The 21,720-nt window shown below is 39.1% G+C and overlaps 1 protein-coding gene across 2 annotated transcripts in view; it reads right to left on the bottom strand.

The window, feature by feature from the left end:
• Positions 1 to 21,720, bottom strand: part of CNTNAP5 (contactin associated protein family member 5) — a 792,175-nt gene that overhangs the window by 305,095 nt on the left and 465,360 nt on the right. For both annotated transcript variants that reach the window (XM_032412450.1, XM_032412460.1), the window contains exon 11: positions 12,251 to 12,357. In XM_032412450.1, coding sequence (XP_032268341.1) covers positions 12,251 to 12,357 — 107 coding nt within the window. The remainder of the gene's footprint in view (positions 1 to 12,250; positions 12,358 to 21,720) is intronic.

The raw sequence follows: 21,720 nt of genomic DNA, 5'->3' as shown, positions 1-21,720 counted from the left end.
GTTACCTTCCAAACAAAAATCAGCATCTGTTACTAATCTAAAAGCTCTCTACAGAAGACCATAAAAGATAAAAGTACAGATGATTTATGAAGGAAAGTAAGCAAATCAAGAGCCTCCTGTATAGGCATTACACCTGATACTCTGAGGTGATCTATCTATTTATCATCAAAAAATCATCAAAAAATCCCAAGACATAGACATGATTATTTCTATATTTTAGAGATGAGAAAACCAAGCTTCAAGGAAATTGAGTAAGTTTTCCTAGTTACTCATGTAGTAACTGGCAGAGCCTAGATCTGAACCCCAGGCAGACTAATTTTCAAAAACAATTCTTTTTTCATGCTTGATTTTCATAAAACAAAACAAAAATTAAAAACATTTACTGTCTACTTTTTTTGACAATCCCCTAGTAATGTCATTGGACTGAAGAGTCCTCTTGAGTAAGCTAGAGAGCATAGGTCCTTAGTCTGATGGCCTGTGAGCTCCAGGCATCCCCAGACTCAGGTTATATAACAAGTTATTTCACTTAATGCCCATTTAGACAACATGCAGCAGTGCAATCAAATGTTAGCACACGGATTCACTCATCTCCTCTTTCAGCCATCATGACAGCAGGATCAGGGAGATAGGAGCAAGGGAATGATTGCCAAGGTCTTCATCATCACATTAGCTGCAAGCGGGAAATCTGTGCTGCCAAAAACCGACTTTGACAACTCCTCCGTTGACAGATTAATAAACTCAGTTACATGTCCCGCTCTGACGATGGACAGCTTTATTTCCTTTTTATGCTTTCTACATATATTTACTTATCCAAATGTCCTCTTTGTGCTAGTATCTTAAAATTGTGACTACAGCTATACCACCTGAAAGGTGATTTACAAGCCAGTTTGAGACCTAATGGGGGGCTAGACTTGGGGATCTTTAAGAAATGTGCTCTGAATTCAAAGCAGGAGCCTCAGGTTCTCGTCAAGTTAAAAACAGGAAGTTTCTCTTCATGATGACTAAAGAGAAAGCCTAACAGATGTCATGGGCTATCATATGGTTTCTTATCTTTCTCCTTTCAGTGCAAAAGACACACAAATACACTTCAAGGAACTGTGAAGTGAAGTGAAGGCAATGATTTGAAAATTAAAACTCCATTTTCTCAACATTTATTTTGCAGTCGCAGTATTCCAGAGCTGGTGCTAGGTATTGAGGACACAGGCATGAAAAGCCCAAGTGCCTATCCTCAAGGAGTTTAAACTAATGCTAAAGAAAGATCAAAAGGTGATACCCAAGAAGAGTGTTGAGGCAGAGTAGAGAACTATCTGGAAGGAGAAGTCAGGAAAAACATTCAGGGTCAGGGGCACCTGGCTGGCTCAGCAGTAGGGTGCGTGACTCTTGATCTCAGGGTTGTAGGTTCAAGCCCCACGTTGGGTGGAGAGATTACTTAAAAATAAACAAGGAAACAAACATTCAGGGTCAGAATGTAGGTGTAGCTCAAGATCTGATAAAGTCAATCAGATCTACTATAACATGGATACATATGGGGCCATGACTGAAAACCGTTTGTGATTTATGAAGGCTCCAGTGATGAAGAGCCATACTTACTGAGCTGAGAATCAGGGATTTTATCATTAAGATAATGGAGAGCCCCCGAAGAATCTGAAGCTGAGAAGTGATATACTCAGAGTTCCTTTTAGAAAACAAGTAACACAAACTAAATTTTGAAATTACCCTAGAATTTCACCACCAACAACTTACCTTGGCTAGAGCACGATGTAGCCAAGGAAACTTCTGTGGGATACACACACTGATAAAATTTGAGATGGCAAGAATATCCAGGTTTTAGTCCTGCTTGGGTCTTGTAATTGAATGTGGTTGGGCTCTGCATTCTAAACTGCTCTGAACCTAGGGTTCTTCATCTGAATACTTACCTTGTCCCTCACCAAGGTTGCAGTGGAAACATGATGTACATCTGTAAGAAGAAGGAACCTATAAGGAAGAGCTAGAATCATACTTGTTGAAAGGATTTCATGTCCATTGATTAATGAATTTATCTTAGGAGCAATAAGGGACAGGTTCTATTATATTCCCTTGGTATATGGTACAAGTGAGACTCAAATTGGTGAAATAACTTGTCATAAGTCACCGTGTTATTGTGTCATGGAATTTTAATGGATAAAGAAATATTTTCTAAATTTTATCTTTAAATTACATAGTCAAAATATTTTTGCAAGGTTTAATCTGAGCACGCTAAAAATTCCTTTGTTTCATGACATGTTAGATAGTCCAATCTCACTCTATCATTTAAAGTAAAATTGGTAGGAGCACCTGGGTGGCTCAGTTGGTTAAGCGTCTGCCTTTGGCTCAGGTCATGATCTCAGGGTCCTGGGATCGAGCCCCTTGTCAGGCTCTCTGCTCAGGGGGAGCCTGTTCCTTCCTCTCCCTATGCCTGCCACTCCCCCTCCTTGTTCTCTCTCTGTCTCTGTCAAATAAATAATTAAAAATCTTAAAAAAATAAAGTAAAATTGATAAACTATATTACATGATCATGCTGTCTCTCTCATTCTCTTATTCCTTATTACTCTTATTATTCTTTGAGTTGATCCATTCCTGATGAAAACCACAGCAGTTCAACTCAACCAAATGCTTCAAGGGCAAAATGCAAGAGCTTTAAACGTGTGTGATATTTACACCTTCACATTTTAACTTGTTTTACTTTGAAAGATTTTTTGAGGTAACACTGTAAAAGAGTCCTTAGTGTTTTCTAAACCATAGTCAAGAAATGGGCTATATGGCCTATGCAAATAATATCCTGAGCTAGAACATGGGAAATGGCTAAGATGAGAAATAGCAACTGCACAGTGTGATAACAACACACTAAAGAGAGTCAGCACACTCACCCTGAGTCATGCTGTCAGAGCAGATCAAAATAATCTTTCTTAGGGCACCTGGGTGGCTCAGTTGGTTAAGCGACTGCCTTCGGCTCGGTCATGATCCCGGAGTCCTGGGATCAAGTCCCACGTAGGGCTCCCGGCTCAGCCTGCTTCTCCCTCTGACCCTATCCCCTCTCATGCTGTTTCTCTCTCTCTCTCTCTCAAATAAATAAATAAATAAAATCTTTAAAAAAAAAATCTTTCTTAGGGACCATGTATAATCCATATATAATCACATTGTACTCTTGAGGAATATGGGCTGTATGAAGTATGTGACTTGCCTAAGGTCATTTGTGGCAGAGACAGATCTAACTTCTGGCCCCTTGAGCCCCAGCTTGGGCTTTTTTCAGTGACATAGTGCTTCTCAGTTTTGCTCATGGTAACGCCTGTGCCAGAACCTAATATCTGTTTAGCATTCTACAATGAAAAAAAAAAAAAAATTACAGTCATATGACTTGTTAGCATAGGCAGATAAATTACTGAATGTTTCTTATGTGAAAAATACACATAAACTTTCATAAATATAATTTTAAATATATAATAGATACCATTTAACATAGAAATGCCAAATTACAAATATGGTGCTAGATGTTTCTCATTCCTTAGCTATAGTGCACACGATAGCTGTTTGAATGAGTTATTATTATTTTAGAGATCAAGCAACCAAGGCTGCAAAAGTTAAGTAATTTTCCCAAGACCAGAAAGTTGTAAATATAACCTAGATCTGTCTGGATCCAAAGCTGAAACACAGATGGAAAATGTGTTTTCATATATTGAGTTTAATATGTACGTATCCAGTCCAGATTACTTCCAATTCATGGGACATACCAGAGTTTTATATTTCAATGGCAATTAGTCTTCTGTTGATTGAAATACATTAAAAATAAATGCTCATTGTTCCTGCTCAGTGTTCAAAGTAAATATCAATGGTTCTCCAAAGGAAGCCAACATCAACAATTAAATTATCTCCAGTTAATTATATTCTTTCATATTTGGGGATCTTTTGTTGCTTCTAAAGATTTGGAATAAGGCCAAAACTTGTGATTACATTTCTTGCACATTGTCAATCCAATGTAAGTATTTGAAGTTGGCTTTACTTAGCCTCAATTAATGACAGGAAGGGGAGACGAAGGGAGAGTTGGAGAAAAGAGGAAGGAAAGAACAAACAGAACAAATTAACATGTAGGAAATGACTGTGGGAACCTCTTAAATCATTGAGATGTGTTCAAAAGGAAAAAAATCGATTCGAGGTGAGTGTGCAACTTTGATTCCTCCTCCTTTCTGATAAGAAGTCTTTGTGTCAGTTTTGTTTTTAAATCCTGCCATGTTCTATAAAATATTTAAGAGTGTGCTTTCTTCCACTTAGAGATGTTGTAATGTGAAGAGGAAGTGCTTTCAAGCCATCTCTAACTGGGTTCAAATCCCACTTCCTCTAGCTCTGTGGCTTTAAGCATTTGGCCATAAAAGAGATGTTTACATCCACTGATCCTCTACCGTGCAACCGTATGTGCCATATATTATGCAAAGAGGATGCACAGAACATTGGCAGTTTGGTGAGGAAAACAAGAACCAAAGCTTCCATGTTAATATGATGGTATAAATTCTACATGAATGGCTACCGAAGGAGCAAATGGAACAGCAACTAGGAAAGGTCTCGGTAGGCTTCTAGCAGGAGTTTACGAGGTCACTTGGGCCAAAAAGAGATTTGGTCAAGAGATCTGCACTGTAAAGACCCAGTTGTTTGAAGAATTGCCACAGTCTAACTAGGTCAAAGCTAAGAACTGAAGGGGCCTCAGAAAGTGAGATGACATGGGTGAGCCACCGAATATAATTCATGGCCCTTAAAATAAGCTAAACAAATGCCCATTCCCTTGCCCCGAGGCTAGTGCCTCTAGAGAAACCCAAATATTCTCGGTGCTCATCATTATATCAAATCTCTCTTTTGGTTCTCACTCTGGAAACACTCTCTTAAGACTTCTCTACCTATCCACATCTGGCCCTTGTATACAGGCCAGATCAATCCTTTGAGAACCCTTTCCCCCCAGCTCAGCCTGTTCTGATCTCTTTTTTCACAGTGAAGCAACCACCCTGCACCCTTACATACCGCCTTCTGTTACTTGTTTATTAATGAATGCAAAGATAATGGTCTTTTCTCCTAAAGGAGAATAAAATCATCTCAATGGCAGATAGGGGTTCGGAATCCCCTGGATCCTGACAACACCTGTGATAGTCATCAATTCACAAATTCTCTTGGAACAGCCAATTCCAGTGCATTCTAATACTTCCACAGTCACAGACTGCCTCTAGAAAAATGGTTTCTTTCTTTCCCTTATTGTGCTTTTCTGTCACTTCTTTTATAAACACACATCTAGTCATTCAACAATCACCAAACACTATGATGAAGTAATGTGGGGATTATTGCTCAGACACTTTTGTTTATAATCTATTCTTGGAACACTTCTCCTCTGCCCTTCAAGTTACCACTTTCCTTAGGCTTCTCTTCTCTTTCCCCATCATCCCTTCACAGTTGTGCCTCACTTGTATCTCTTCTTGAGTCCCTTAAAATGGTTTACTTTGTAGGTTCCACCCTTGGCCTGCCCCACCTGAGTGACTTCGGCCACTCCACACCTCACAATTCTGATCTTCCTCTCAGACTTCACTTGGGGATTTCCAACTACTTCAATACAGTGAGCACCTCTCCAGACTGACACTGTTCCCCAAGCTGAACTGAGAGCAGCATCCACTGAATCTCCTCCTCTATCTGTTCAAATAGCAGGTAACATGGAACAGGCATTTTTGCATTTGCCAGGCACTGGCTTAACTTCTTTAGGGGGATTATTTTATTTAATCCTCATGATATTTCCATTACGTGACTGCTATTATTAGTCCCATATCACAAATAAGGAATTTAAAGCACACAGAACTCATATCACTTGCCCTAGGTTATACACCTTGTAAGTTAGTTGTAGGGTCTGGATTTGACAGAAGACTGTCAGGCCCAAGCAGACCTGGGAACTTAGTCTCTACATTCCTCATTCATGAAGGCTTCCAAACTAAAAAGCTAAAAGTCATCCTTCTCTTTGCTGTATTCGATTTGTCTTCAAGTCTGTTTGATCCAATTTTAGATATGCCTTTCAAGTCAGGTCCCTTCTTCTAGCTTGCTCTGACTCTCATCATTTGCTGTCCACACAACTGCAAAGAGCATCCAGTATCTTTTCCTTGCACCCATGTCTCTGTCTTCCAACTTCAGTGTGTACTTTACAAAACCATCACAGTTATAATTCCCTTAAAAAAAAAACAAAACAAAACCTGATAAGCAAAACACAAACAACAAAATAAATATTAGCAAGTCATTCCCCAGAAATAAAGCAAAACCACCAATCCATGGCTGGCTCCTAAATGCTCAACAGAGAGGCCATCTCCTTCTGAAATGATCACACTTCCTCTCTCTGGCTGCATTTCCTGCCTCTCCATCTTCCCTCATTGCACCTTAGACTCTAGCCATGCTAGGCATTAGACAGTCCTCTCTTTGTTGCGTGATCATGTCTCTCTGCTTTTGTATATGTTGTTCACTCTTCCTCCTCCTTGCTCTTGTTCTTTCTCATCTTCTAAGGCTCTGCTCCAAGGTCAGTTGCTGAGAAAACTTTCCCACCTCCTTGGAAAGTGGCAGTGCCCTTGCCCCGGGAACTTACCATTACTGTGTGCACATCTCTCATTTATCCATTGGTGTATACAGCAAACAGCAGATTTCTACTATGCGTCAGGTATTAAACAAGGGGCTGGAGACACAGAAAAGATTCAGATACCACCCTGTCCTTATGGAGTCCCCATTAATGGCACACTGAATGACCCTTTCCCACTTAATCGTCTGTCTCACCAATTACATGGTATGCTCTTATGTCACCAATTCCTTGGATATGTTTAGTACAAATATAAACAAGACACAGGTCCTTCTCTAAAAGAGTTTATAATATCAGTAGGGGAGTTAACATAAATAAAAATAATGATGACACAAAAGACTGTGGTTAGTGTCATAAAATGAAGCAGGGCGTGGATTCAACAATTCATTACTGTTATTTATTTATTTTTTTCTTCTCCTTTAGGTGTCTAGTTGTAGCTGGGAACATCTGCAGAAAGCACTGGGGGTTAAGCATGGAGATGAATTTTCTTTATTTATTGATAAGAAACCCACAGGATAATATTGGATATGAGCTGCTGAGTTAAGGGCTGTAAGTGATGCTTTTAAATAAACCTCTTATTACCAGAATTCCCTACCCTCTCCAACCTGTTGCTCCAACCACAAAATGCCATAAACTTAGAGGACCATTTACTTACTGCTCAAACAGCAAAAGTGTTATCCCTCTGTGATGACTAGTGTAGAGTCTGATAGCAAGACAATTTGACATGCTCCTAATCAATACCCAACTATTGACTGCCCAATGAGAGAAGCATTATATCAGGCTTGGGAGAGGAAGAAAGCTGGCATCCTCTCACCCAACTGCAAAGTGAGCTTAAAGGCATTGTTAGGATGTCAGAGGCTGCCCTGCAAAAAGGGATTAGCACAGGCTGGGAAATGGTGAAGAGATCCTGTAAAGGGCCCATGTGAATGTCATCAGACACAGCGAGAAGATCAAGGACAATCCCAGTCAATAGGAGACATAGAGAAGATGGTAAGTAAGTACTTCTATCAGTTATTGAGTCCACTCAATGGGAGAGGAATCATCAAATGCATAGTTATGACACCAGATGTTCTTTCAAAAGGTACTTGTTGAGTGATGAAATAAAATTCTGTGGAGATGATCTTATGTATAAGTCACCTAAAAAACAAAACAAAACAAACAAACAAAAACTTTTTCTTCATCTGGAACTCATCAAGAGGGTCAGTAATAATTTCCATTTCAATATGCAAATGTTTTGGTAAAAAAGGATGTCTAACAGTTTTATAAATTATAGATATTGCAATAGCACATAAAAAGCTTTGGTTCTAATGGGGAGTGAGCTCAGATTTCCCCAAGAGGAAAGTGCTTCATAGGAATATCATTTGGGCTTTAAGAATATATGAATAGAACTATTTACTTTTCTTTTCTTGAGCCAGGGAAACATAGGCAGCATTCCAAAATATAGCATAGATATTCCTTCCATCATGTCTTGGATCTTGCCTGTTTTCAATAGGCTTTCCTATTTCTTGTATTCATTTTAGCTGTCTATCAAGGGCTAATTCATCCTACTTTCTTCCATGATGATTGCATGGTTATTCTAAAATACAAAACCTTCCTTATCTCTCGGTCTTCTAGAACTGGATTTTCAATTACAGTATCACAATCCTCGTGTGTCTCAAGCGATATGAAGGAAGTCATGGATATCCCATCACTAAGTTCAATAGAGAGGTTTGCAAATGTCTTACTTGTTTGAGAAAGGGAATAACATACAGGGCTTGGGGCGCCTGGGTGGCTCAGTTGGTTGGGCTTCCGACTTTTGGTTTTGGCTCAGGTCATGATTTCCTGTGCATGAGATCAAGTCCCACGTTAGGCTCCAAGCTGAGCATGGAGTCTGCTTGAAGATTCTCTCCCTCTGCCCCTCCCCCAACTCATACTTGTGGTGTCTCTCTCCAGTAAACAAATAAGTATTTTTTTAATATATATATTTATTTATCCTAGAGACAGGGTGTCCACACAAGCAGGGGGAGGGGCAGAAGGAGAGGAAGGGAATTTCAATCAGTCTCCGACTCCTTGCTGAGTGCAGAGCCTGATGCGGGGCTCAATCTCACCACACTGAGATCAGACCTGAGCAGAAATTCAGAGTTGGGCGCTTAATCCACTGAGCCATCCAGGTACCCCTAACAAATAAGTATTAAAAAAACAAAGATACAGGGCTTAACTCTGGCATTGTAGCCAGATTCCACCCATTCAAGTCCAGCTTCACTAGCTACGTGACCTTGAGGAAGTTATGTAACTTTTCTGCGCTTCAGTGTGTTCATCTATAAAATGGAGATAGTAATATCCATCTCACTTTATCATTACATTGTAGACTAAGTATGCATTAAGCTCCATAATCAAAACCTCTTCCTTTTAATATTAACTTGGATTCATGGTATATCTTGAGTAGGATGTACCCTAAATACTTAGAATTTTGGCTTTTACTACACAACATTCTAAACTTGCACACTGTATAAAACCGAGAACCATGGTAACCATCTCTGGTCGTCTGAAGGCTCTGATTATTGGTTGGATTGACAGGACTTAGGTGGACTGCAAATATTGGTATACCTTCAGTTATTCCTCTGGAGAATAGGATACAAAATAGAGAAGCAAATTCCTAATCAAATCAACATAAAGACATGACATAATGGTGTTCAGTGACAGTTTATGGGATAAGTGAAAGTCTCACATTTCCTCCTCATATGAGGAGGCTGCCAAATTGGGTAGGAATTGTCCACATACTCACCACCTCTTTCTTGAACAGGTGGTTTTGAGTAATGTGTGTTTGAAAAGTAACATAATGTGTACACCCAAGTTCTTTGTCATCAGGTAAGGAGGAAAGAAAAATGAAATGGAATGATGATATATCTACTTTTAACAGCCACCTTCTTCGCCTAGAGACTTTGGGGATTCCCATTTTTCTATTTCTTAGAGTCCATCATATTATCCCCCTCACCCAGATTCATCTCTTATCCACAAAGACTGGACAGAAAGAAGTTAATCCTATCTGTCCTCAGCACTGTTGGTTCATATTCACTTGAAAGCACCCATAATGAAAAAATAAAACACACCCTGAAGAGCTTGAAGAGACAAAAGACTAAGAATACTCAAGAAATTATCAGTCTTAAAAAAAAAAAAAAAGAAAAGAAATTATCAGTCTTAAATAATATGATAAACGTCTTGTAATTCTGAAGACTTTATTTAGTGTTGTGACTATGGATGACTGCTTCAAGGAAGTATGCCCCAACACCAAGGACATTGCCATTTCTACAAGAGTGGAGCTGCGAACTTGCTTGTTTTGTTTTACCCAAGGGTATTCTATGGCAGCTCTCATCTCTTATGTCCCATGTCAGGGGCACGTGCCTTTTGTAGTCAGAAAAGAATGCCTTGTTTCATTCAATTTACAAACCTGATTCAAAACAATGGTCTTCACCAAACTGGGGAAGAGGGAGAAATGAGTTAGAGGGTGACAAATTCCTGAATTACATAGGTATACCAGGTGTGTTTGCCAAACCTCAGAGCCACCCAAGTACCTCTGATTTCTCCTGGTCGGGTGCCCAGAAGGGAAGAAAGAGTTGAACAATATTGCGACCTACAGTATAGGCACTGAGCAATTTCACAGCAAGGGAAATCAGAAGGTGTTATAAAACAGAATGGTATTTTTTAAGACTTTGTATGTTGAGTCTCCTGCTCATCAGCTTTGATAGCGTTCCTTTAAAAATCAGCACCTCACCTCCATTGATTTTCAACTTCGCACTTCTTTTAAAAAGCTGGAAATATTCTATTTTTAGCCTTGATGGATGGAGAAAATGAAAGGAGAGAAGTATCCATAGAGATGAACTCCTCAAATTAGTGTTAAATTACTTTAGGAGAAAGTGAACAGAATCAGCTTGAAAAATCATAGACATGTTGTCACGTGATTTGGCCAAAAATTGGGTAGCTTTGACTTAAATCTCCTTCGAGGTCCTCACTATTACATCGATGGCTATTCTTGTTGCTACTGTGCTTCTTACAAGAGCACTGACATGACAATCTGGACAGTACTATATGCATCATGCAATGTGTCTGTGCATGTATACATTGTTCTGGGCTGTTTAAGGATGATATTTCTGGAACTAGGTTCAACACTTATAGATTGTAAGTAATATACTTCATTATAAAGCTAAGTGGTGCTTTTCATTTCCATAGGCATCCAACAGCAGTAACTTCATCCCATGATGACCTTTGGGCTATGTTGTCTTTGATTGGATTAGACACCTCTGTGGGCATCATTGGTCAATTGGTCTTGCAAAGCACAAAAAGGCCACAGAATGGCTGAGAGGTCTTCAGGGACGAGAGTGATGACAAGGCCTACCCTGGATCAGACTCTGATCTCAGCTCTGCTGACATCTACCATTCATTTTCTGAATCTCTAAGTGCCATCCCAGGCACAGCAGAAACTTAAGAAGCCCTGGTGAGTTTTGCCACGAATGGATCTCACTGTAGTCTTCAGCAGCTCCTTGGTTTTATTCTTACATTTTTTCTAGCAGGTCGTTCTCCTATCCCTAAGTCAATTTCACAGCTCACATTTCCAATGAAATCTCCTACAACTATAGCCAGCACCTTCGATTATGTCTTTCTAAATTATACTTACAGTTCACTTCACACAGTTTGACACAGAGTTCTCTAAATGGCAAACCTCTATTTTGTCATGTGTTTTTGTTTGGTGACCCCAACGAGACTATAAAATTACAGTAATCAGGGCTTGTGCTATTCATTTATTTTTTACTCGTCACCCCTTACTCTTTGTGTATTCCAGCCTGCCTCACTCCCTGCTTTGTCTCTTCCCACTTCTCCTCATTGTTGGCACTCTCCAGCCATGTGAAACCACTTAGAAATTCAGTTTGCTTTTGCTTTTCCTTTTCTGCAGCATTCCTACCAGAGATCTGCTCAGGCTTTCTATGTGAAGCCTCCCTAATACTGACATGCAGTCATCAGCACTTAGCACCATATGCTGGTTCTGTTCTCTTCGATCCCATGGTAAGACTGCACTTCCTCTCCTCTTGAATCCAGGTGTGCCCTTGTGATGCTACTTGGCCAACAGAATGTGAGTGGAAGTGATGTTTGACACTTCCAGGCAGAAACTTTCAACAGTGAGCACATGCTTCCTTGTGCTTCTCTCTGCCATGGCAACCTTCTAGGTGATGGAGCACTTGTGAGCATCCTAGAATGAGGACAAAGTGGAAGAGGAACCTCTGCCAATAGGAGATGAGCATGTAACACAGGCAGGACACAACCACTGGTTACTTAGGCCACGGAGATGTTATATTATTCATTATAGCAGCACAACTGAGCCCATCTAGACAATGTACTTGACTTAGTAGCTCTCTTTTGTGGGCCAACACACATTGTGTCACCGCTGCCTCCAACACTTATTCCATTTCCTGTCTGTGTTCCCGGCAAGCCATAAACTCCATGAGGATATGGCTTCTATCCATCTATCTATCCCACATGGCCACCATGGGATGGGCATATATAACAATCTCTAAAGAATGAGTGAACAAAAAGTGCCCACCCCGTGTTGAATGCATCCTGAAGTTAACACTGGTATTCCTGGATGTTTGCCCATTCTGTGGGTATATCATGACTACTCACAGTTATGGCAGGTGGCACCAGTGTAGCCCGTGTTACTGCAGTTACAGTAGAAGGTAGTCCAGGACTGGGAGCAGCTTCCTCTATGTTCACAGTAGTTTGGCAAACACCTAGGGGAAGATAAAGCAAAAGTAAACAAAATAAACCAACTCAGTTGAAATGAAGGGACAAAATCCAAAATGTCTAATATCTAACTGCATGAATTGATAGTAGAAATCGGTCTGCTCTATGTCTATACCTAAGTCAGACTTGAGCAGTAGCAAAATAATTCTATGGTTTTACCACAAGGGGTGGGTCCATCTAGCACTACTGTGCAATGAAAGGCTCAGAGCTGATGTAGGCGATTACGTTAAGCATTTCAACACTGGGGCAAATTGCCATTGACTTAAAGTTAATTTGAAGTGGTCAGAATCTATAAGATTTTTCATTTACTATAAAACAAAATGTACAAAGACTGTGATTTTTACATCTTGGAAAGATTCTACATTTTTAAAGGGAAGTGAAAAGGGGTAGATAATTGAGGTCACTGTCCTCACGATTCTCTTTTGGATGATGGCCAGGAATCTATTTTAAACTGCACATGAAATTTGAAAAGATGGTACCTGCTCATTTAATATGCAAGGAAATTCTGTTATTTCAAAAAAATTCCAACCCACCCTTAAAATGAGGCCTTTACTACTTATGACGAAAACGGTATGACTATTCTGAAAAATATTTTCACCACACACGTTAAAAATGCTCTGAAGCATTCATAGAATTTGACCTCGCAATCACACTTAAATGGCTTTATCTTAAGCATATATTTCAAAATATAAAAACTACGTATGCTAATTATCATCATTCACAAGGAAGTCATGATGAGTCAATGTAAATATCCAACACTGGAACATTTCTTAGGGACGTTGTAGTACATAAAATTAATGGGCTATTATAAAGGTACCGCAAATGGTTAGCAAAAAGGATTATAACAGACTGAGACTGGATTAAGTGAAAATTCAAAATATGAATCATGGCCACAACAAAGCAAACCAAACACATTACAAAACTGATAGGAAGGACAGATGTCAAGCATCACTTGATGTAATGGGAGTGAAGGCAATGTTCCTTTCTTCTGGACAGAGATCATGGGCTTTAGGGTCACTTATATCTGAGTTCAAATCCCAGCTCAGCCATATGCTGCACGGTGTCTTTAGGCAATTTTCCTTACTTCTTACATAAATGATTTAAAGTCTTTACATGGCAGGCACTGTTGTGACCAAAAAATAACCTGGCAAGTGCTCAATACTTGTAATGAATAAAATTAAGAGTAAAAGCAGTGATAAATACTGCAACTTGAAATAATCTTTACAAGGAAAAAAATCCCATGAATTTAAAAGGGGAGAAGGTGTGAGCAATGAAGCTATGGAAGTGGTCTAATACAATAAAAGGGTTCATTGTGTAGCCTCTGAGAATGTGAGGCAAGCAAAAGTAAGATGATTTATCCTAAATGTCCTATATAGTTAGGAAACCCTCCAGCAATGATTGTTTCAAAGCCCAGAAACTAATACTCCTGCATATGTTCAGACATATTATTAGAAATTTTCCGCTTAGCACAGCAAACATGCAATTGTGCTGACAGAGCTTATGTTTGGGAAAAGCATATTGGTAACTCCATGGTATCCAACTATGGCTTAAAGAACAGAAGCGGGGGGGGGGGGGGAGGACCGGTAAATTTTCTTTGGAACACGTTCACAGAAACCAACCAATCAATACATAAACAAAAACAAGGGGTGCCTTCTGTGTAATTCAGATTTTATCCTTCCTCTTGATTCCCATGCCCAGCTCTTGGTCTTGGTAGAAAGGGAAAGAAACAGATTTGTCACTGAGATGTACCAAAGTCCATGTCCCCCACTATCATTGTGCTGTGGGGAATTACAGGAACTAGAAGCATCAGGGTCCTCATCTACATATTCCAAGCAAGGACCTCTGCCTCAGGGTGTGCCCTGACAGAGAACCTATGGGGCTAGCCCCTGAAAACCCACTCACCCTACACCTTTCTTCGCTTACATCCCAGCACCTCCCTGCTTCTGAATTATGCTGCTCCTGCAGTGCATTTTCTTGATTGATTTGCCCTCTGGAACTGTCAAGTTCTTACACTCCTGTCTTTACCCCAATCCAACTCCATTCCACTCCCTTTCCCCCAACACCAAACACACACACACACGCACACACACAAACTCACACGCACTCCACGATTGGCAAATTATACTATTAGGTGCTCCCCTTCCTTCCCCAACATAAACTTAATTGCTTTAAAGATGGAAAACTGAGGAGCACCTGGGTGGTGCAGTCAGTTGAGAACCCAGCTCTTGGTTTCTATGTTCAGGTCCTGATCTCAGGGTCCTGAGATCAAGCTTAGTGTAGGGCTCCACACTAGGCGGGGGGTCTGCTGAAAACTTTCTCTCTCCCCTGCCCCTCCTCCCTGCACTCTTTCTCTCTCAAATAAATAAATAAATAAATCTTAAAAAAAATATATAGATGGAAAGTTGAACAAAGCCAGGTCGGTAGGCATTTAATCCTATAGTTCTCTTGGTTTCAGTACCAAGAAGGTTCAGGTTGGACTCTTTTTAATGGCTGAAGCTATAAAATAGAAAACTCAGAAGTTCTCAGGGGCTACATTTTCAGCCAGAAGAAGAAAGTTTGCATGCAATGAAAGAGAAAGAAAGAGAGAGAGAATGTTGGGGTGCAGAATGCAGCAGAAAAGACAGATGGGCATCCTTACAGGACTTGTGTGGCTGGTTCCTGTTGTTCTAAGATTTGGTTGCACCCCTGAACTTCCTGAGGGCTGGATGTTTTAATCTCTATCACATGCTGTGAGATAACCTGAGATCTTTCCAGAAAAAAAACCATTCCATTTGGGCTGGCTCAAGCCGGGATTCTGTGATTTTCAACTAACAGAATCTTAACCTTCTGTAAAACAGCATTCTATAAATACAAAAATAAATGAAAACACACGTTTTCTCCTCTATTGTACACTTTAAAATATTTTAAAACTCAAGATTTCCAAATTCAGTTGGGCATGTTGTAGGAGGGGCCTTGGGGAAAACAGTAAGAAATATCTGGGCACTTTGAACACATCCTTAATAAGCCTCACATAGACTTTGTATTGCAGTGTTAATAAACTCAATTTACCAAGGAGAGTATAGGATAGAAATTCATTGCTTATGGTCACTTAAAAAAAATGATATATTTCTGAAAGAGAAAAAGAATGCTTCAGTAAAGGAAAGTCTAATATTCCTAAAATGAGAAGAAAAAAAATGAATGGGTGCTTCCAGCTTGGTTCATTTTGGTTCAATACATATTATGATTAGAAAAACTCATCTGTAAAGCTGACACTCAAAATAAAAGATGCATAACCCCAATGTGCTTATTTAACAAGGGCAGTTTTATGAGTATAATTTCCATATTCTTTAATCAGTTTCTGTAAACTGGTGCTTTGTTTCTTTTTCTCCCTACTTGGCATAAACTGAGCACTGCAGGCATGACTCAGGAAGAGAAGAGTGGAGGGGCTACCAAAGTAAGAAAAGTTCATTAAGAGTGAGAACTCTGTCACAATCTTAGGGGGAGGGCCCTCAATTCAAATTGTTAGGAGATAAGCACCCTGAATTCCTATCTCCTAAAATTCTAATGCTATTTCATATGCAGCTGGATCTGGATGGATGTGCTTTCTCTAGGTGCACACTGCTTAACAAAGAAAGCCTTCAGCATGATCAGGACACTTTCCTTCACCCTGATTATTGTCACCTTTGACCAGATATTGCAAAATGCAATGACCTTTAACCAGCCTTGTGACTATCCTAATGATGTTTAACCAAAAATTGTTCTCATGGCTAATCTCCTACAAGATACATCCACCAAGAGTCAACCTAGGTTTGCCTTCTTGAAGGCTTTCCTCTTACCAAAATCTTGAAATGAAACTTTGACATGTACTCACAATTGTATCTGAGATGTTGCTTTAATGTTTTATTTCCCCTGTTTAATAAGCGAAGAAAGTAAGACAAGACGAGGGTAAATAACTTGCCCAAATATGAAGTGACAGAGCCAGGAACATGAGCTATGGTACCTGGCACTGAAGCCTGTATTCCCAAGCACCATGCATACTCTCTCTACCAATGCCAGATGATTCACCTCCTTAAAAGTGAACTCTCAGCATGCATTAAGGCACAACTTCTGCAAAGAGTGAGATGGACGGGGGCTTCACATAGTTACCCACTTATTCCAGAAACTCATTAGCAAACTTGGAGCTATGAGGTTGGAGCTTTTAAAGATATTTTTGGTGGCTAAAGAGGTATTAATGATAGTGACAAATGGGTTAATTGGCAATAAATACACCTGAACTAGAGAATAAAGGATATATTTATTATATAATTAGCATAATGACATATAATTCATCCTACAAATTCTATAAATTCAGTGATGAAGAGTGGGGAAAGAGATTTTGATTCTATTTTCAATCCCTTTTCATGACCAAATTGTTGAATTCTTAAAACAAGAAAAGCTACTGCTAAGATAGCCCTTGTCCCTGCTCTACTCTTGCTTTGATTTCTTTTCTTTTGTCTTTTTATCTTTTTTTTTTTTTTTTTCAGATGACAGAGACTTCCTTTACATTTCTTAAGCTTATATGAGTTAATGTGATTGTTTCCAGTCTGCCTGCTTTCGGTAGAAAGGATATATAAGTTATCCCAAGCTAGACAAAGCTATTTAACCGATCCAAAAATTGATGGCATAATGTTTAAAATAAACTTCATAACTGTATAATCCTACAAATAGAGAAAAATGAAGAAGCCCATCAAGGTCTATTAAGCAAAATGGAAAATAAATTCAGGATTCAAAGCTGACCTTTGAATGCAGGGCTGCGGGCTTCATGTCCAGCCCACCAGGATGTCCTGGAGCCCTTGATCATGCACCCATATGTACACAGCACTCATCAACAAGGATCAAGCTCCTATCTCCATCACTTAGCATAGTCAGTGTCCTCTTTAGACATAAAATTTTTAATCCTCCAAATTTCTGAATTCAGCATCAAAAGTTTATGATAATCAAAAACTTAGAATTAATGTTTGGGGGTTAAGAAGGAATAAGGTACTGAAAGAGAAAAATGGTCCCAAAGCTGATCTCAGCCAGAAACTTCTGTATGATGTAATCTACATCTTCCTGGGAAGAAACTAGTATTCTTGACTTTGATAAAATGCTTAAGCATATTTATAATGGACTTTAATAGGATAAAGACAAATGTCAGTCGATGGCCAACCTTAAAAGGAACCTAAGTTAAACAGTCTTGTAACAAGTCAAAGAGTGTAATTGTAATTAATTCATTTTTTTTAAATTCAGTCTAACAAGGAATACCTTTGAAAGCCCCCCCCCACAAAAAAGTGTCTTCAACACAGCTCCTGCCAAGAATGGATCTTTTTTATATTTAAAGGTTTTATTAATTCATTTAAGAGAGAGAGAAAGAGACAGAGAGAGCACAAGCACGGGGAGAGACAGTGGGAGAGGGAGAAGCAGACTCCCCGCTGAGCTGGGAACCTGATGCGGGGCTGAATCCCAGGACCTGGAGATCATGACCTGAGCCGAAGACACACATCTAACCATCTGAGCCACCCAGGCACCCCAAGAATGGATGTTTGAATTGGCCTGAGATGGGTCTTTCCTCTTGTATCAAGATTATAATAAAACTTTGAAAAAAAATTTTAACAGTTCTTTGGTATTTGTAGTTTTTAAGTGAATTTGGCCTATTTAATATAAGCTTTGTGAACTCCAATTTAAAAAGTGAAGAATAACTGATTTAGATCTTAAAAATCTTCCCTAGTAGGGGCGCCTGGGTGGCTCAGATGGTTAACCGTCTGCCTTCGGCTCAGGTCATGATCCCAGGGTCCTGGGATCGAGCCCCACGTCAGACTCCTGACTCAGCGGGGAGTCTGCTTCTTCCTCTCCCTCTCCCTCTGCCTCTCCCACTGCTCATGCTCTCTCTCTCTCTGTATCTCTGTGTCTCAAATGAATAAATAAAATCTTTAAAAAAAAAAAAAAAAACTTCCCTAGTAGAACATCTAAGATAAATTAAGTTCACCAAGTTAAATGTTCATTTTCTGGATACTTAACTTTTAGAAATATTTGTGGCATTCTATCTTGTAATGCAGTAAATTGTACAACTTAGAAAGTAAAAAATCATATTATTAATGTATGTAGTTTAATAAATTTGAAGGTATTTAAGTAACTAAATCCATAAATGGGATTAAACATTATTCAAAGGGCTTTTAGACCTGAGTTCTAATACTTGCTAGACTTAATAGAATATGATTTTATAAACTGAATTTTTAAAAGAGTAAAAAAGAAAACCTTAAAAAAACACAAGATTTTGAGTTCATAATTTTAAGAAACTCAGTATCACTCTTTGAAACAAAAATAACCTTACAAACCATCTTACCTGTATAAAAAAAATCCTCCTTTGTGCATACCACACTTTCATCACACATGTGTTGGCTGATTATTCGGGTATTAAGCCTTACCTTCCTAAGGTAAGGTTGAAAACAATAGATTTTAGGTTCAATCTGTTAACCAAATTCTCCTCCCAAATGTCCTCATCTCCTCTAAACAGTTGTGAGGTGAATCTTTCTCTTTAAAAGTAGCCATCTTTGGATTTTATTTTATTTTTCTTAATTTGCAAGTGTCAGGGGAAAAAAAAAGCATTATCTCCTTTAATTTACATTATTTTTTTCAATGCTGGATAGTTGTTCTTTTTATTTTTTTTATGTTTTCAGAGTATTTTTTCTTATTTTACACATTGTTCCTCTACAGTCTTTGCCAGTGTTTCCCTGTCACACTCCTTGCTGTTCATGTAACTTGTGAAGGCCATTGTCACTTATGCAGTGGCATTTCCAAAATGTTGAATATGTATGTCCTTTGACTTAGCAATTCCACTTCTTGGAATAATGCCCCAGAAATACTTTTCTTACATGCACAAAGATATTTGCAAAATTATTGGGGCCCCTGGGTGGCTCAGTCAGTTAAGCGTCCAACACTTGATTTTGGCTGAGGTCATGATCTCGGGTTGTGGGATTGAGCCCTGTGTCAAGCTTCACACTGAGTGTGGAGTCTGCTTTGGATTCTTTCTCTCCCTCTCCCTCTGCCCCTCCCCCACTCATGCTCTCTCTCTCTAATCAATAAATAGATAAAATCTTTTTTAAAAGATATATATATATAATTATTATAATCATCAACAGCTTAAAAAATGGAAACATAGTCCACTATTTTGGGAATGGTTAAAGAAACGATGCACCTCCATACTATGGCAATTTATGAGGAAATTAAAATGAATACCTACATCTCTATGTAAGGATATTGGAAAGTTCTACATGTGTAATAAACTATTAAGTACAGAAAGCACATTGCAGAGTATCATGTGTAGCTTCTGCTGTTATTGCCCTCATTGTTATAAAGAGAAAATAAGGTCTAGAAGGAAGTAGTCCAAATCGGTAATCTGTTAATAGTGGTTAAATGTGGGAATAAAAGTACCATCCCACTATTTATTTCTGAGTTGGTCATGGCCTTATAATGAAACTGGAAATAAACATATACATGGGCTTACATTCACATTTTATTTTGCCATTAGACAACAGCAAAGAGAAACTCATTCACTTAAGAAGTGGTCTCTAAGGAGAGCAAGTCAGGCTGTCCCAAGACATTCTCAGCCCAGGCAGGAGATCAGCTGGACAAGAGAAGTGGTTCAGTTGAATGAATCTTGTTTTCTTCATAAAGCCACAGAGGCTCAGTGAGCTCCCAGGTCACCTGCTAGAACAGAGCAGGCACTCAAATCCAGGTCTAACTGACTACCTTCGACCTCCCTCATTAAACTGTGAAAATAAAATTCAGTGGGTGAGGCCTCTGTTCCTTGGAACAAAGCCCACCTGATAATACACTCCTAATGATCACATTCATTATGACCCTCTATTGATCCATGTAATTTTAAAAGTCTCTTGTAAAAATTAAAAGGAAAGGGTCTTTTGTCTAAGAAACTCAGCACAATGGTTAACTGTGTGTCCCTGAGTATCTATCCTTCTATTACAGTTATTTAAACACACACACTCTTAGACACATGCACACCTCCCAAAAAAAAACCCCAACCTGAACACAGCTAGAGGAAGTCATCTGTTTAGATCAGCCTAAAAAAACACTCCGTGTATTTCTATAAACACCCACAGAAATATTTTTTTCCTCAGTATGAAATTTCCTTCTTCCTCATTCCCCATAACAGACTGAAATGAATAGGACATCTATTGGCAGGCCTTGAAATTCCCAAATGTTCAGATAAATGGTTACCTATAAATGAGTCTGAATGTATTTATGCTCCATTGAGTTACTTCCCTTTTTAAGAATTCTCATCCCTTCTTTATACAGTTGAAGGTCAGTTTCAATTTCTATATGCTTTCCTTAGAGACAAAAAGAACAAAACATTTCAATAGTCCTCAAAATGTAAGCTGACTAATGTAAGCCTTTTAGTGAAGCTCATACATTAAAAATCAGCTAGGTTGCGTTCCTTTGTCTGTTTGCTTTAATTAGCAGCCAACTGCATTGATCTTATTTTGGTCAGATAGCTTCTCTGAAAGCTTTTGAAACCTATTTCTATGCCTCTCCATTCTAACAATTACCATAATCCCATTTTACCCCCCCCCCAGTTGGACCTTCATTATAATTGAAATTTGTTGTAATTACAGCAGATGCAGACATTAAGGAATTAAGTGAATAAAAAGAAAAGTGTCAGAAGTCAGTTTCCTAAATTTCCCAGGGTCTAGTTCACAGCAGGGAGCCAATTGTCAATCATTGCTGAGAAGATCCCCAGCAAAGCAATGGTGGTCAAAGGAATTTGCTGTGCACATCAGTGATGCCAAAGTACTGCCCAGCTTCCAGACAGACCCCAGCACCCACAGTAGGCAGGCCTCCTCCCTGCCCTGGCTTTTGATGGCAAAACAGGAAGGTCCGCTTTCCATTCATCTGCAAACCTAAAGTTTATGACCAAGAGATACTAGTGCTTTTCAAATGCCATTTCTTCAAAGCAGAGGATATTGTGATTCAAGAATATATCAGTGTTATCTATTCCAATACTGTTAATATGAGAAGTAAACTGAGACCATGAAACTAATACCAAATCATTGCTACCTGGTTACTTTACAAACAAAGATACATGTCCTTTTTCTCCAAATAACAAAATAATGTTTTAAAAAAATCACAAGGGAAGAGAATTCCCTATTAGCCTGATATGAATAATTTTTTTTTAAATTGTTTATTTGTCAGAGAGAGAGAGAGCACAAGCAGGGAGAGCGGCAGGCAGAGGGAGAAGCAGGCTCCCCACCAAGCAAGGAGCCCGACACCGGACTTGATCCCAGGACCCCAGGATCATGACCCAAGCCAAAGACAGATGCTCACCCGACTGAGCAACC

This window comes from Phoca vitulina, unplaced genomic scaffold (assembly GCF_004348235.1).
Source record: "Phoca vitulina isolate PV1807 unplaced genomic scaffold, GSC_HSeal_1.0 scaffold1, whole genome shotgun sequence".
Classification (NCBI taxonomy): domain Eukaryota; kingdom Metazoa; phylum Chordata; class Mammalia; order Carnivora; family Phocidae; genus Phoca; species Phoca vitulina.
Note: the sequence above shows the minus strand (reverse complement) of the source record. Positions and strands in the feature narration are given on the sequence as shown.